Source organism: Sesamum indicum, linkage group LG11, assembly GCF_026168435.1.
Source record: "Sesamum indicum cultivar Baizhima isolate 11 linkage group LG11, ASM2616843v1, whole genome shotgun sequence".
In the NCBI taxonomy this organism is placed as follows: domain Eukaryota; kingdom Viridiplantae; phylum Streptophyta; class Magnoliopsida; order Lamiales; family Pedaliaceae; genus Sesamum; species Sesamum indicum.
This window is the reverse complement of record NC_142667.1, coordinates 10500382-10514994: the sequence shown is the minus strand read 5'-3', so window position 1 is coordinate 10514994 and position 14613 is coordinate 10500382. Positions and strand designations below refer to the sequence as shown.

Genomic DNA, 14613 nt, shown 5'->3' with positions numbered 1-14613 from the left:
TCTTGATGAGTAATTTATAAGTATTTTTATGAACGATTTATAATAATTGAAAACATTTCCTGATCTGGAGTGAGGATCAGACTCGCAACTATCCAAACTTTTTATGACCAAACATTAAAGAAAGGAAACTTAAGCATTGCCAGTTTGCCTGCCATGAATGCAACTTGGCTCCATGTGCTTGCAAGCCCATATGCCATGACTCTATCTTCACAAGGAACAAATTGACAGTTCACATTCACACACAGACACAGACACAGATGATCATCTGTATTAATTGAGCAACAAGAGCCACCAGCTCACTTGCTCTGCTCTTATTCATATCTCGTCATCATCACAAATGTCGCCTTCAACATTTACACATCATACAGATCAAGCGATACGGTCATGACTGACTACAAATGAATGAATAACCCAAAAACTCCCACCCTATGTCCAATAAAGAATTTCCAGCTGCTATCTACAACAATTTCTACACTGCTTGATCATTCGAACAATGATGATACGAAGAAAAAATGAAACAAATGAAAGAACTAATTTCGGGCTTCCAATTTACAGAGGATGATGAATCTACTGGAGTGTTTATCTTTGTGACGAGAGGCGAGTCTTGATTGGTTTCAGTTTCAATCCCATGCTTTCTGGAGAGAAGAGTTCCGGAGAAATACATGTAGGGCTCAGCGGACTCCTTGGGCTGCCACTAAAATAACTTGGCCGGTACAGACCGTAACCCATGAGAAAATATTCCAATGATGTTAGCATTGCTTGTGGCTGCTCCTCTGTAACCATCGATCCACAATCTTGTACCTGTATAATGTTATTCTTCCATCACTATCTCCAAGCATTAATCTATAATCCCATAATATTATGCAACAAAGCCAAGGTAGTTATAAATGAAAAGATCAAATCTCAATCTCGCAATTCAAGGAACAGCATACTGCAGAATGCAATATGGCTATATCTGATCAGCAAGTACAAATTTCTATGAGGCCAAATGCAGCAAGTATAATTTTCTACATCAGCGCCTTCACTTTTTTCCCTTCGTTTTTTGGTAAAGGCCATTGTTACTTTCTCTGAACAAAATGTCCTGCATTTCTGATATCATACACAAAAGCTATTCTCCACTTATTTTAGGAAGTTATATCTATAATATATGTCTACTGCATATACATACCTCAACTAAGGCACTGTATTTTTTATCCAGTTTAGCAATCATGTGGAGGGACTCTGAATGAAAAGGAGAATTATCTCCAACAAATATCAGAGTTCGACGCTTGAGTGTCTTCAGACCATTAGTTATGTCAGGTCTCCTGTTCATCAGCATAAAGCTTAAATAAGATAAAACCTTAACGAAGGCAAGATTGTGAAAAAACTTGACCAGCAAAAAACTATTCAGTCCTTTTTACCTCTCTATTGCTTCAAGAAAACGCAACACATTTGTGCTCTGCCTCTCATCCAGCAGCTGGAAAATCATATAGTTTAAAGTAACCAAATGTTAAACTCTTGAAAATTGTTCTATGAGGAAACAATGTATAGAAGTAGGCAATGGCTAATGATAACAGAAACCAGATGCATTTTCAAGTACTAACTCTTCTGCATGCTTCAACTATGTCTGATTCTGGAATGTCGACACCGCCACGAACTTCCTGAACAATAAAAAGCAAACAGTAGCCGGTAAATCCCAAGAGGAACTCCAGAGCAGGGTTGATGCAGATGCTCACTAATGATTCAAGACACAATAAAATACCTTGCTAAAATACCGATATAGCAAGCATTCCTTCACCAGACCACACATACCATAATAATACAGCAAATTGGACATAACCTGCAAGTTTCATAAATATTGTCCATCTTATACATTGAAACTCTGTTGACAGAAAATGCTGATAGAAAAGTGTAGATATTCGACCTTATTACAAAGCCATTCTTTCCAAGATGGTGCTTTACACAAAGGAGAAACAAGAATCAAACCAAGAACCCGCTCCCTATATTTCATCTGGCAACATAAACCTTCTTAGTCCTATGAAAACACTAGAAATAGAAGGATTAAAATAGAATTTATACAAATGAGAACATACAGCAAACAAGGTGAGGATGTAAGCACCGGCCATTGCACCCATGCACATAACTGCACCAAGCCTGATCAAATTAAGTTCTTCCCGTCAGGATCATCTTTCCAGTGACCATTATAATACTAATTAGAGGCAACAGAGGAAATCAAGTCCAAAAACAAAATAGGCGACAAGCAGTGTAACATAAGTCTATGAAACAGTGAGATTACCTAAACTTGTTGAGCACCTCAAGAATTTGGTCAGCTAAATCATCGACAGAGGGTACTGGATGATCATCAGAAATTGCAGCTGCTCCCAACTGCAAGAACTCTTATCAGAGTCCCATTTGGATTTATTGTGAGTAACATTATTTGTTATCAGTTAATATATGCACCAAGAATTAGGAAACAATCAACACGGTTAAGATGCTAATCTCTACGCAAATCACCCATGAGTGTGCAATGTTACAAACCTCATGTCCAGGAGGACTAATATGGTAAATACAAAAATTGTGAAGCAGCAATGCTGCTGCATCTGGACAAAAGAACAATCCTTGAAAACAAGACATATCTGCAGAGAAACAGAGCAGGAGCAGAATAATTCTTAGACTGTGGAGAGATAACGAATATAATATTACACACTGCTCATAGAGAATTGAAAAAAAAATTATCATCCATATATATATGTATGTATGTATGTATTTAAAAAAAAAAAAAAAGGTAACCATAAAGGAGAACTCATCACTCACGATTTAAAGCTAAATCAGGATAAGTGATCAAAGCTGGCTTATCTCGGTCGCCATAAACAATAACAGATACAGAACCACTGGCCGTTCTTATAATATGCTCCTGAGTGAAGAATATTAATAACAGATAATAAGCGAAAAATCAAAATCAATTATAATCAGAACATTCAAAATTTCACTATTGTAAGAAAAGCAAACAGCCATTATACCATTAATATTTTCTCCCCGAAAAGGAAACTATTAATTAATCAAAAATAATCTTTTGTTTTGTTTAATCATACTTCAAGGAAGGGCGTATACTGGCATTTATACGAGCAACTTTTTCATTCTTAAGAAAACAGTTAACTATGTGAAACCACCCACCATTTTAGCCCATATGCTGACAGCAAATTATTAATGAAAAGGTCAAAGCAGAAAAAGGTTTCCCCATTTCCAATCATTCAACGCTAAAAAATCAATTTACAGATCTAAAGGAGTATGGAATCAAATGACATAGTGACAGATATTATAATATTATAATGATTGCAACTTCTCACCCACTGGCATAGCAGCAGAATAGACAAAGCAACAGCCAAGCTGTATTAAAGAATACTTTGAATAAAGAAAGTTACAGGTGTCACATGACACTCTAGATGATAAACCTGTTTTAGGTAATGACATTAAAGAATCAGAAGTTAATAAGAACAACATTAGGGAAAATGGTGCATAATTTTGACAACATAAACTAGTTCACAGATTCATGACTTGCTCAGCCTATTATATCTCAAAGAATATGGATGAAATTTCCAGCAAGAGACAAAGAAACGTCGCATCTCATTTTCCATCACCGTTCTATTGTTTAAATGGACTTAGCTATTGTTGCCATTTGGCATTGCTACTCATTTTTCTCACAAGAATCCAGAAAACCAAAATTGGATAAAAACAGCCCTCTCAATCTATTTTCTTCCACTGTATTTCAAGCAAACGAACAAAAAGGCCATTCCGACAATCACCAGAAAGTGAAATGGATGATCACGAATAAGGTAGACAAGAACATTAAGACCTCAAGTTTTTTTCCCGGGCACAATTGGAGGAAAACACATTTGCAAGGGAGAAGTAAACAATCAAACTTAAAAGAGCTAGAGTGGTTCAACAAGAAGTTTCCCAAGAATCAAGAACTCATTCAAGACAAATGACAGACTAAATACACAAGCTGGAAGCACATCTAAACTCAATCAAAACAATAAACTTTCGAATTCTCAAACAATTGACTTCCGAACTTTTTCATTCTTAAGCATTGGACTCACGAACATGTGAATTTGAAAATGTTTCGGAATGGGAAACAACATACAGCCTTTCAACTAACAAAATCACCAAAAAAGAAAGAAAAATTCAACTACGGAACACGAACCCAAACGAAGGAAATTATACATACCCAACAAGCAACAACCTCAGCAAAAACCTAAACAAGTAAAACAAAAAGAAAAAGAAAAAAATCCAACCTTTCCTCCGAGATAAATCGTCTCCACATCGAGGCAAACGGAATCCCCACTGAATTCAGCCATGGCCGTCGCCTCCTGAACACACACACAATATTTACCTGCTCTCTCTCTCTCTATACGCACATACTCATCCGATTAACTGGTCTGTAATATATAAAAAAATGTGACAAGTCTTGAGCTCCTGATGGCTTATATACGAAGCGATTCTTCCGTCTCCCCTTTCCCCCTCTATATATAGAAATTATTTAATTTTCGTTTCAATAAATTTTCCTGAGATTCTTTTTCTTCTCTATTCAGATTATAGTAAAACAAATTCTCCCACCGGTTCTCTCTCTCTCTCTCTCTCTAAATATATGGATGGAATTGGGGGTATTTGCATTTTGCATCATTTTAACGGATACTTTTGAAATGGACTATGGTCAAGAATCTAACCGCAGTTAACGGCTGACAAGCGTTTGACTCTTTTATGATACGGAACATCCCTGTTCCCTATCCGTCTCTAATAATTTGTCCTCTCCGTTTCAAATTTCAACAGCCACAAAATTTCTGAAAATTGTTTGTTATGGATAACCATCGCTATGAATATTACAAGTAGCAATCATAAATGAGTACAAAATAGATAAAAATGATAGGTTATTTATCTGAAATAAGTCAGTAACGATTAATTTGAATAGTTAGTCCCGTAAATAATTATAGAAAAACTGCATACCGTCGGTATTGATAAAATACATATGATCATTTATTTAATTTTTTGTTTTGTGGGTAAAAATCATTTTTATCTGAACAGTTGTTAAACTTATTATGGTACATGTTTATTAATTTGTACATTTTCTTTTTGACCCAAACATGTTAAGAAATTTGCAAATTAGTCCTCTTTCGTCAATTTTTAACAGCAAAAGAGACGAGGGTCTCATCTGTCGTTAAGTGGTTGACTTGGGGAGGAAGAATGCGTGCACTCACGTGGTGAACCCTAATCCTAAAATTCTCCCAAAATCCTGCGGAAGCCAAGAAATTTGAGAGACATTAACAATGTTTCTGCGGGTGACACATTTTATTGACTCTGATTTCGTCTCCAATAGTTTCGAGTTTTTAGAGTTTTTTTATTTTGTTTATGGTATTAGTGAAAGAGTTCCTTTTATTTTCTTTTCTTTTTTTTTCTTTTTTGGTTCGTAGGCTCCATTTATTTTGATGTATAAACGTATATAAAAAAAGGAAAAAATGCAAGCAACCCCCTTGTGATATCGCAAATGAGTAAATTACCCCCTTATGAAAAAATAAATAGTGATTTACCTCCCTATACTTTTTAAAATATGACAATTTACCCCCTTATGATTTTTAAAATGAAGCAATTTACCTCCATATATAGAGAGGTAAATTGCTTCATTTTAAAAAGTACAAGGGGGTAAATTGCTATATTTTTTTCATAGGAGGGTAATGTGCTTATTTTCAATATCACAGGGGGATAAATTGCTATTCACCCTATAAAAAAATTAGTGTACGTTAATACAGTATTATCAGTATAAAACAAAATCATTCACTAATTACTGTTACACCTGAATAAATAATACCAATTTGGGAAAAATGATATAAGATTAGTCTAGAGGTTCAACCAAATGCGAATGATCATTATACCCTCGAAATTGAGTAAATAATAATAATAATAATTTGTTGTCTATTACATTTTATAAGCAAGGGCTCGAAGATAATTTTCCTACCAAAAGCATATGGATATATCAAAGTAACACCTGATAGAATTCATACTGTTTCGGTAATACATATAAATAAATACCTAATTGATTAACACAACACTTTATTATCATTCATTTAGTGATCTATAATTCTATCATTCATTTAATACAATTCTCGAAGTTAACGAGGCCTTAGTGAAATGATTTGATTTTTTATATGATTTTTTTTTTTAATAGAAGAGGGTTTTTCAAGAATTTTTTTTCTTAATTGTCAAATTCCATATTCAAAATTGTCGAATCGAAAATCACATTCTTGAAGTGAAAAATCAGATAAGTTAATTAGAAATTTGGTACCCACAAAATATAATTAAATTCAATTTGATCTATTCCAGAAGTTATAACAGTTTTATCTCACTTCCGAACAATATTAAAAAAAATATTTCTATCGCATTAATATTTTTATACCATGCTTTTTTATATTATAACAGAGAAGAATTTTCATTTTAACAAATGATGACTAAAATTCACCAGACACGTAATTTATTTGTCCTAATTGTTTTGTAAAATAATGGGTTGTAGGCCTAAAATGACAATTAAAATTTCCTTTGTCGCATGAAATATAAAGTCAGGATCCGAAAAGATTATCTGAGTGGCAGTCGTACATAAACACCACTAATTGTGTCTGTATGTAGGGTCATTAATTAATTTTATAATTATCAGTTGCCAATAAATAATTTTCTCAAATCACTTTAGATACTAATCCATAATTATATGATGTATATCAATATTTTAGTAAATTGAGTAATTGAATAATACATGTATTGTCATGTAACTAAACAGTATATAAGAAACAAATTGTAATAAACTCATATAAATGAGACAAATGTTCACGTTGTTCGATGGGACTAAAAAACCAACAATTTCAACCTTAATCGTTAGACTAAAATATTATTAATTAATATTTTTTTAAGGGATAGTTACACTCCTCTCTCCTAAAGTTTGGTGTATTTATACGTAAATCTCCTGTTGGAAATTACATCTAGCACCCCTGAGATTTGTTTCCATCTAACAAATGAGTCCCCCATTGGTAAAAAAATTACTAAATTTGTTGATATTAACAAACAAAAAAAATTGAATGAAAATTGATATTTACCATCGATTGACTTATTACCGACGTATTGCAGGTCAAATAATTTTTTCTGAACTAAAATAACCATATAATGGTGAAAATATACCTCCTTACATGCACTAAGGCATGAAGACATATGAAGATAATTTGGTAATAAAAAAATTTACTTGACCTGCAATAAGTCAGTAATAAGTCAATCGAGGGTAAACACATATTTTCTTTTCGATTTTTTTGTTAATATCAATTTACTAAGGGACTGATTTGTTAGATAAAAACAAATCTCATGGAAGCTAGATATATTTTCTCAAGCTATAAAAAATCTACGTATAATTATACCAAATATCGTGAAAGAGGCGTGTAATTATCTCCATTTATAATGGAAGCCTGTAAAACAATGCTGGACGGTGATTGTTTAAGAGGATCTCTTATTAATTTCCTCCGACCTACAAAATCTCATGATAATTTTATTCTGTCTGTTCAGAATTAATCAATGCATCAGAGTATTGAAAAATAAATAATTGCATTATTCGATACATGAACATATTAATAAGGCAAAATTAATAATGTGAAGTCTCCTTTGTTTTAGAATAATATGGTTATTTAGGACCGAATCATGGGAACAAATTATCATTAATTGTAAGATGTGCTATTGTCTGAATCATAACATCACATGGCAGTTTTATTCCTAGTAATAAGAATAAATTACATTCACAGCCTTTAAAATTAGGCCAATATATATAAATATTTTTTATTTTTTATAAAATTATAATTGTAAATACAATTAAATTTCTTATTTAGAAGCAAAACTTACACAAATACCTTTTGAAAAATATTACATTAACACCACTCAAAGAGTGTAGCGATAATTTTGTAAAGAACAAAAAATATTTATATATTTTAACATATCATCAGAGGTGTCAATGTCATCTACCCTAATATAAAAAATGATCATAAGCTTTTCCCTCCTAATTTCTATATATCAATCAACAAAATGTCAATTTGGAACCTTCTTTTTTGTCCGGTTATCCATCAGAAATTAACACCATTGGGTCTTTATGGCATAATTAAGGATAAGAAAGTACATAAATTTCTATATATACAAATATTATTTAAGCAAACAAAATATATATTTATATATATATATATAATAATACATATAAATACATAAATATTGGTAATTTTGAAATGTTAAGAGAGAAAACATATATATATTTTTTCAATATTTACTTAACATCCTTTAAATGTTGAATATTACATATAATCCCTATATGATTAAGTGCAAAATAGTCACTCCTCCATTTCAATTTTTACTTTTATCTCTATCTTTCTTTTCTTGAACAAGATTAAAGGGAGAATACAAAATTTTCAATATCCACATTGACACCCTTTATAATATTAAATATTAAACATATCCTGAAGTTATTTTCTAGTTCGAAATACCATAAAAGTAATATTAATGTTTTCACATCAACGGTTAAAGGTTTCACAATTATATATTGATAATTTCTCAAACAATGAGACGATAATTGTAATCGAGCAAACTGTAGGTAATTGATCCTAACTCATGATACTGAACAGTGAACACAAAGTTTATAATGCACTGCATAAGACATGCACAGGAATCATCTTAACTCAAAGCATGCACATCAGATCTAGTACATAGAGATAACGCGCTATGCATAAAAGCAGTTCCTAACTCTACCATCTTAGGCAGGCGAAGAAAATTTTCACAGCAGAATATCATTATGCAGATATGAAACGATCCACAGATGAAATAGCCTGTCAGAATTTACAATGAGAGGCAGTGTTTCCAGGCAGACTTATATTTGATATAATCTGTTCCCATACTGCATCTGATCGCCTTAGTCCCGTGTGCTGTTCTTAATCCACTCCAAGTATGGAAGGTTGCCACCAGTAATGGGCAAGGCAATCACTTCAGGCACTCTACAGAAAACAAGGGGGCCATGATTTCCCATAACTTATAATAAGAATCAAATTGCTATTGAATGCCTCCAGATCTTTTTGAATTACAAGAATGAGACTGACTGCTCTTATCATCAAATGTAGAAAATCAACCAGTATAGTTAAACACACTGAGATACCGCGGGGTTCTAAAAGTGTAAGGAAAATAAAAAGGCAATTCAACTTATCCATATGTGTACTATATTGGTTAAGATTGTAGCTTTGCTGCTTTCATGTTCGAACAGAATCCTGGTTTCTCTTTTATTCTTTCCCCATAACTCATTTGTACAAATATTTTCCTCCCAGCTTAACTGATTCACATTTTACACGACCTCCTTTAAAATGTAACCCAGTACATTACCATTCTTAGTACAGTAAGATTATGACTTCTGCAGCATTGGTGTACAATTCAACTACATTCACCAATTTCATATCCTACTTAAAACCAAAGCAACTTGTTACTATCTGATATATTTAATTTTAACTAACATAATGTGTTAACCTCCAACATAATACCATTTTGAATTACCACATGTTGTGAGTTTTATATTACTTTGTAGACATTTTCTGATAAATAGGGAGAGAGAGCTCACTCATATTCATGATTTGCTTTCACATGCTCTGTCAAAGCTCCTAGTAGAGATTCCCTGGTCTTGATGATAAGCAGCTCTTCAGAATCAGTTTGTATCTGTTTACAGATGAAGTAGATCAGATAAACAATTCCCAAACTTAAAACTTCCAGGAGACAAGTGTCATAACATGGCCCTTTCAGAGTACAACCAACCAACCCTAATAATTAAAAGGAAAAGAAGGAATATTTACCTCTCCCTTCCACTCATAAACTGATTCAACTCCTACATATAGAAGAAACATTATTACTTTGCATCCAGAGTAAGCATAGCTACAGTGCTAACAATGTCAAGATCAGAAGACAGGAACGAGCAACCAGAGTCCTATTTGGAACATCCAGAGTGGGTAATGACATTTTCACTTCACTAGGAGATAAAAGTTAACAATGAACTCATTCTCAATTCTTTGCTGTAGATTTTCTAGACTTCAATCTTGAAATGAGATAATTTGTACCAAACATGCTAGTGAAAAACTTAGAAGTGCTTTTATTTTTATTTTTTTATTTTTATAATTATTGGAAAAAGCATTTAAATATCCTAAACTTTAATCCACCAAGAACCATCTTTTCACTCAAAACCAACTGATTGTGTGAGACAAAAGTTAAATCCAGCACCCAAGAGCTCAAGATTACTTCCTCGGTTATTAAGTAACAGCTTAACTTGCCAAAAAAATCATATTAAAACAGGTAAACAAAATGGGAGTTGATCAAACTAACCACAATGATAATCTCAAATCCATCTGAAAACAGCTAAAGTAATTCTGTGATACAAAGGTCAAATTCAGCACTCCAGAGTTAAATTACTTTCAAAGTTATCAGGTAACAGCTTAACTTACCCAAATATTCACATTTAAAACAAGTCAAAATCCCAGGAGCTTATCAAACCTAACCACAAAGATAATTTCAAATCCATCTGAACACACCTAAACCTTGTAAGTATAACCAATCACCATCACCGATAAGCAACTGCATAATGACCTTATAACCAGATTTTCACTGAAGAGCCTGAACCCTTGAAAAGGAACTAGCCTTCGCAACTAAATATGTTCCTCCATAATACTTTTGTCTTTACTAAATATTCATTCAAGGGCAGACGAAATAACCTGGGACTCGATTAACACATGCAGCAAGCCGTGCTTTGACTATGCTCTCTGCCAGTTTTTTCCCTATGGAAAACCAGGACAAGAAATCAATCAGATGGGTATTCCTGTAAGTTTCACATTAAAATATTTCTGGAAGTAGCATTATAACATAGAGCATCTATGGTAGGTGCATCATGTGGTAATTTCCAGATGTCAGTGACATTCACTTTGGAGAGCTATAGATCACAATTATTGTTTGGCTATGAAGCATACGGGCAAATATGAAACTGATGAGGAACTTAATAAGCTGTCCTTGCAACTACAGCAGATTATTGAGAGACTAAGAAAAGGTGAACAATTTGCGTAGAGTGTGCCTGAGTGATGATAGCAGGATTTGAGCTATAAAAATTCAAGATTTGCAATCGTTACAACAGTTTCCATCTACAAAACAATAGAGATGTCCTAGACATACTAACTTCGTAAACACAAAAGGAATACATGTGTCACATGAAATAAATAATAATAAAGATGTAGCTGAGATTGAAAAAAATAGCAAGTAAAGAGACATATATTTAAAACCCATAACAATTTTTATAAGGATATTTGACTTAAAAATTAATCAACAGAAACGGCCAAAACACTGCAAAGTGACAGACCACACAAACTCAACCAACTTTTGATGAATCGAAATGGTCCTCACTATTTGTGAATGGTATTTAATAAATTAAACAAAAGTGTAAGCCAAACCTGCTTCTTTGTTTGGAACTGTAACATAGACAACAATGCTAGGCACAGTATTCTTGCTCGCTTCCATGCTTATGTTATGAACTTTCCTATTCTGTGTCTGTGCGTGTGCGCCAAATTTGGAACTGCAGATTGAGGAAGATGCTGACTTCAGATGTCAATTTTCACTTTGAACACAAATCCGTATAGAATGAAACAAACAATTTAGTTACTCCAGGCATAGTAAAAGCTACCTTAAGAGAGGAACAAATGGGAGAGACTGGATAAACCCAGTTCTGGAGGTTAGAGAAATCGAGCAAAGATTTGAGAGACCCAAACTAAGCACACAAAAGGCACCCACCAGAGGTATCCGACGACGAACCACTGTGGAGGATACAACGGATGAAAGTCTTAATGCCATGAGAATTTGCAATTTGTTTTGGCTTTATAGGGAATAGTATTACCTGATACCAGAAGCATGGGCTACACATTTAGACCCTCAGAAAATGAACTAGTATCTTATGTAGTTTATGCCATGATCAAACTCAGAGGCCCATAATTATCAGATTAGTGCATTATACAGAAATAGTCAAATTGTAAACATTATATATTAATTTTAGTAACTCGAAAATATCCCTTTATCATAATCAAATATGTCTAACTTCCAAAATATGCTAAATAATCTCCTCTTGCACAGTAAAAAAGACAGCAAAAGCACTCGACATCATCTTTTCAGTCTTAGAATTGGAATAGGAGTTGAATAAGGATTAGCTCAAATTTGGGTAAAATTTAAAATGCATTTTTGTCCCTTAGTTAATACCAAGGCTTCAATTCCTTGATACAGACCCCTGTTACCAATATCCCCACAATCATTAACTTTTGGACAAAAGCTGAAAAATAACACTTCCACAAACAGAAATATGAAACAACTATTTAACATAGGTAATCAACCCATAATACTAACCCTAGCTTCAAGGGGTATTTCTTAACAAATTCGATATATGCAAAAAATATTATTCACATAAAGAAAATCTTAAGCAGAGGATGTAGCTTCGGGATCACTATGCATACAATAACTGTTCTTCGATACTACCAGAAATTCGAAATTGCAGTGCATACAAAGGAATCTAGCTCAAAATAAATCAAAATTTTAAAAAGTAAAAATTAATTCGATCGCAATTTGATGTGGAAAACTAGCAGAAACAAATTCGAACTTACGAAATCAGTAAAAAGAAGTGTCGCGTCGTGGTTGCCGCAGTTTTCAGATTTGCTCGCTGTCTATACAACCGGGAGAGACAAGGGAGTAGTCAGAGTAAGTGGCACACTCGTGTGCATATATATTTAATAATTAAGAAAAAAAATAAGGGTAAATTCTATATTCAGTCCCTTAAATTCGTATAAAAATAGTATAGTCCCTAAAATTTATTTTTTTATTTTAACATTCTTAAATTTTAATTTTTATCTAATTTGATCCCTCTGATTATTTTTCGATAAATATATGATCGAATTTTGACTCTTTGAAAGGTAAAATAGTCAATAAAATTGATTATAGTATTCCCTTAAATTCATAACATTATCAAATTAAATACTTTATGCACTAAAAAAATATTTTTTTTAATTTTTTAGGTAATATATTATAATTATCTTATGTAAATAATAAAAACTTTGTACTCTTTTGAACATAATAATAATATATTGCTTAATTTAAAATAAACAGTCACTTTTTTTAGTAATTAAAAAAATAAAAATTTTGAAGAAATTTTATAAAACTTATCTAATATAAATATATAATAAAAAAAACTTAAGTCAGTAATTTTTTATATCAAGAATTAAAAATAAGTTTTAAAAAGTTAAACCTTACGATATTTATTAAATGTTTGGGTTTTCAAAAAAGTTGGTAGGTTAGTTTTTTTAACTAAATTCATTGGCAGATTTAATTACATAAAATTGATTTTATGACATATTTTTTTTAATATATAGTCTCATTTTATAGAAAAAGATTTATAAAAATCTCTTAAAATGAATTTACAAGGGTCTTGTGCAATATATATTTGAAATCTACCAAATAATTTAATTAAAAGTATATTTTACCAATGTTTTCTTCGAAATCATAGCTGTTAATATTTATAATATTGTTAAGATTTAATTTTATTAGAAATATATTTAACTCCTAAGATTAAGAACCAACTTAGATTTTTTCATTATATTTTTGGATTAGATAAGTTTTGTAAATTTATTTATAATTTTGATATTTTTTGTCACTTTTGAAAATAAAAAAGAAAGAGACTATTTTATTTTATGTTAAGCAATAGTTAATATTATGTTCACAAGAGTTCAAAGTTTTCATTTGTCATACAAGATAATTATATCATACCATATAAAAATATATGAAAAAAAATAGTTTTCTTTCTAAAAAAACCGACTAATATGATAATTTTACAAATTTAAGAGACTAAAGTGATAAAATAAATTTTAAATTGATTATTTTATCCTTCAAAAAGTCAAACTCCGGCCATATTTTCATCGAAAAATGGTTAGAAGGACCAAATTGAGATAAAAATTAAAATTTAGAAATGGTAAAGTCAAGAAATGAACATGAGGAACTAAAGTGATTTTAAATGAAAACTTAAAAGACCAAAAATAATATTTACCCAAAAAATAATTATTTTATTAAAACTTTATTATTTGAATTTATTTGCTTAATTACATATTGCACCCTGAAATTAAATCTATTAGGCACTTACCAATTTGAAGGGGAAAAAGTTGCAGTTTACACTGTAAAAATCAATGTACATGAAGGGAGTGGATCAACCCGAGAAGTGCAGTGAAAGCGCGAAAAACAAAAAAAAATTACAAAACAAGAAGGCCATCAATCGTAAGAAAAACAAAAATACATAAAAGTACAAACGAATTTACCCTAGTTGTATTTCTTGCATGACTACAAGTATTGAATTCTTTCTCCAGATCCATTCACAGTGAGATCTCGATCTGGAGATCCCCCAAAGACTAACACACCACCTATAAAGGATGTGGCGATTTCATGTTAGCAAAACCACAAGTACAAAGAATCAAGAACGTTATTGATTAACGTTTGAATCTTTGATTCTCTTTCAATCTCTAAAATTTTGAG

General features: G+C 31.9%; 2 protein-coding genes across 2 annotated transcripts; both read right to left on the bottom strand.

The window, feature by feature from the left end:
• Window positions 1-266: 266 nt before the first annotated feature.
• Window positions 267-4637, bottom strand: LOC105173596 (protein NDL1). Its single transcript, XM_011095390.3, has 11 exons — window positions 4272-4637; window positions 2794-2893; window positions 2518-2615; window positions 2276-2364; window positions 2073-2133; window positions 1904-1990; window positions 1742-1819; window positions 1584-1640; window positions 1401-1456; window positions 1169-1304; window positions 267-801 (listed from the first exon to the last, which is right to left on the bottom strand). Exons 1-11 carry the CDS (start codon window positions 4332-4334, stop codon window positions 580-582), a joined length of 1047 nt encoding a protein of 348 aa, XP_011093692.1. The 5' UTR covers window positions 4335-4637; the 3' UTR covers window positions 267-579.
• Window positions 4638-8659: 4022 nt separating this feature from the next.
• CUTA (Nitrogen regulatory PII-like, alpha/beta) lies at window positions 8660-12839 on the bottom strand. Its single transcript, XM_011095388.3, has 7 exons — window positions 12702-12839; window positions 11738-11947; window positions 11508-11629; window positions 10782-10844; window positions 9873-9904; window positions 9644-9738; window positions 8660-9032 (listed from the first exon to the last, which is right to left on the bottom strand). Exons 2-7 carry the CDS (start codon window positions 11902-11904, stop codon window positions 8951-8953), a joined length of 561 nt encoding a protein of 186 aa, XP_011093690.1. The 5' UTR covers window positions 11905-11947; window positions 12702-12839; the 3' UTR covers window positions 8660-8950.
• Between the last annotated feature and the right edge of the window lie 1774 nt (window positions 12840-14613).

Bases quoted from the DNA above. Each gene is read 5' to 3' on its own strand.
- CUTA (XM_011095388.3), bottom strand. From the start codon at position 11,904: ATGGCATTAAGACTTTCATCCGTTGTATCCTCCACAGTGGTTCGTCGT. The intron at 9,905-10,781 runs GTTATTTCGTCT...TTCTATATGTAG, and splicing joins ATGTGTTAATCGAGTCCCAG to GAGTTGAATCAGTTTATGAG. The intron at 9,739-9,872 runs GTAAATATTCCT...ATCTGTAAACAG, and splicing joins TTTATGAGTGGAAGGGAGAG to ATACAAACTGATTCTGAAGA.
- LOC105173596 (XM_011095390.3), bottom strand. From the start codon at position 4,334: ATGGCTGAATTCAGTGGGGATTCCGTTTGCCTCGATGTGGAGACGATT. The intron at 1,641-1,741 runs GTATTTTATTGT...TTTATTGTTCAG, and splicing joins TATATCGGTATTTTAGCAAG to GAAGTTCGTGGCGGTGTCGA. The intron at 1,305-1,400 runs GTAAAAAGGACT...GCTGATGAACAG, and splicing joins TTTCTTGAAGCAATAGAGAG to GAGACCTGACATAACTAATG.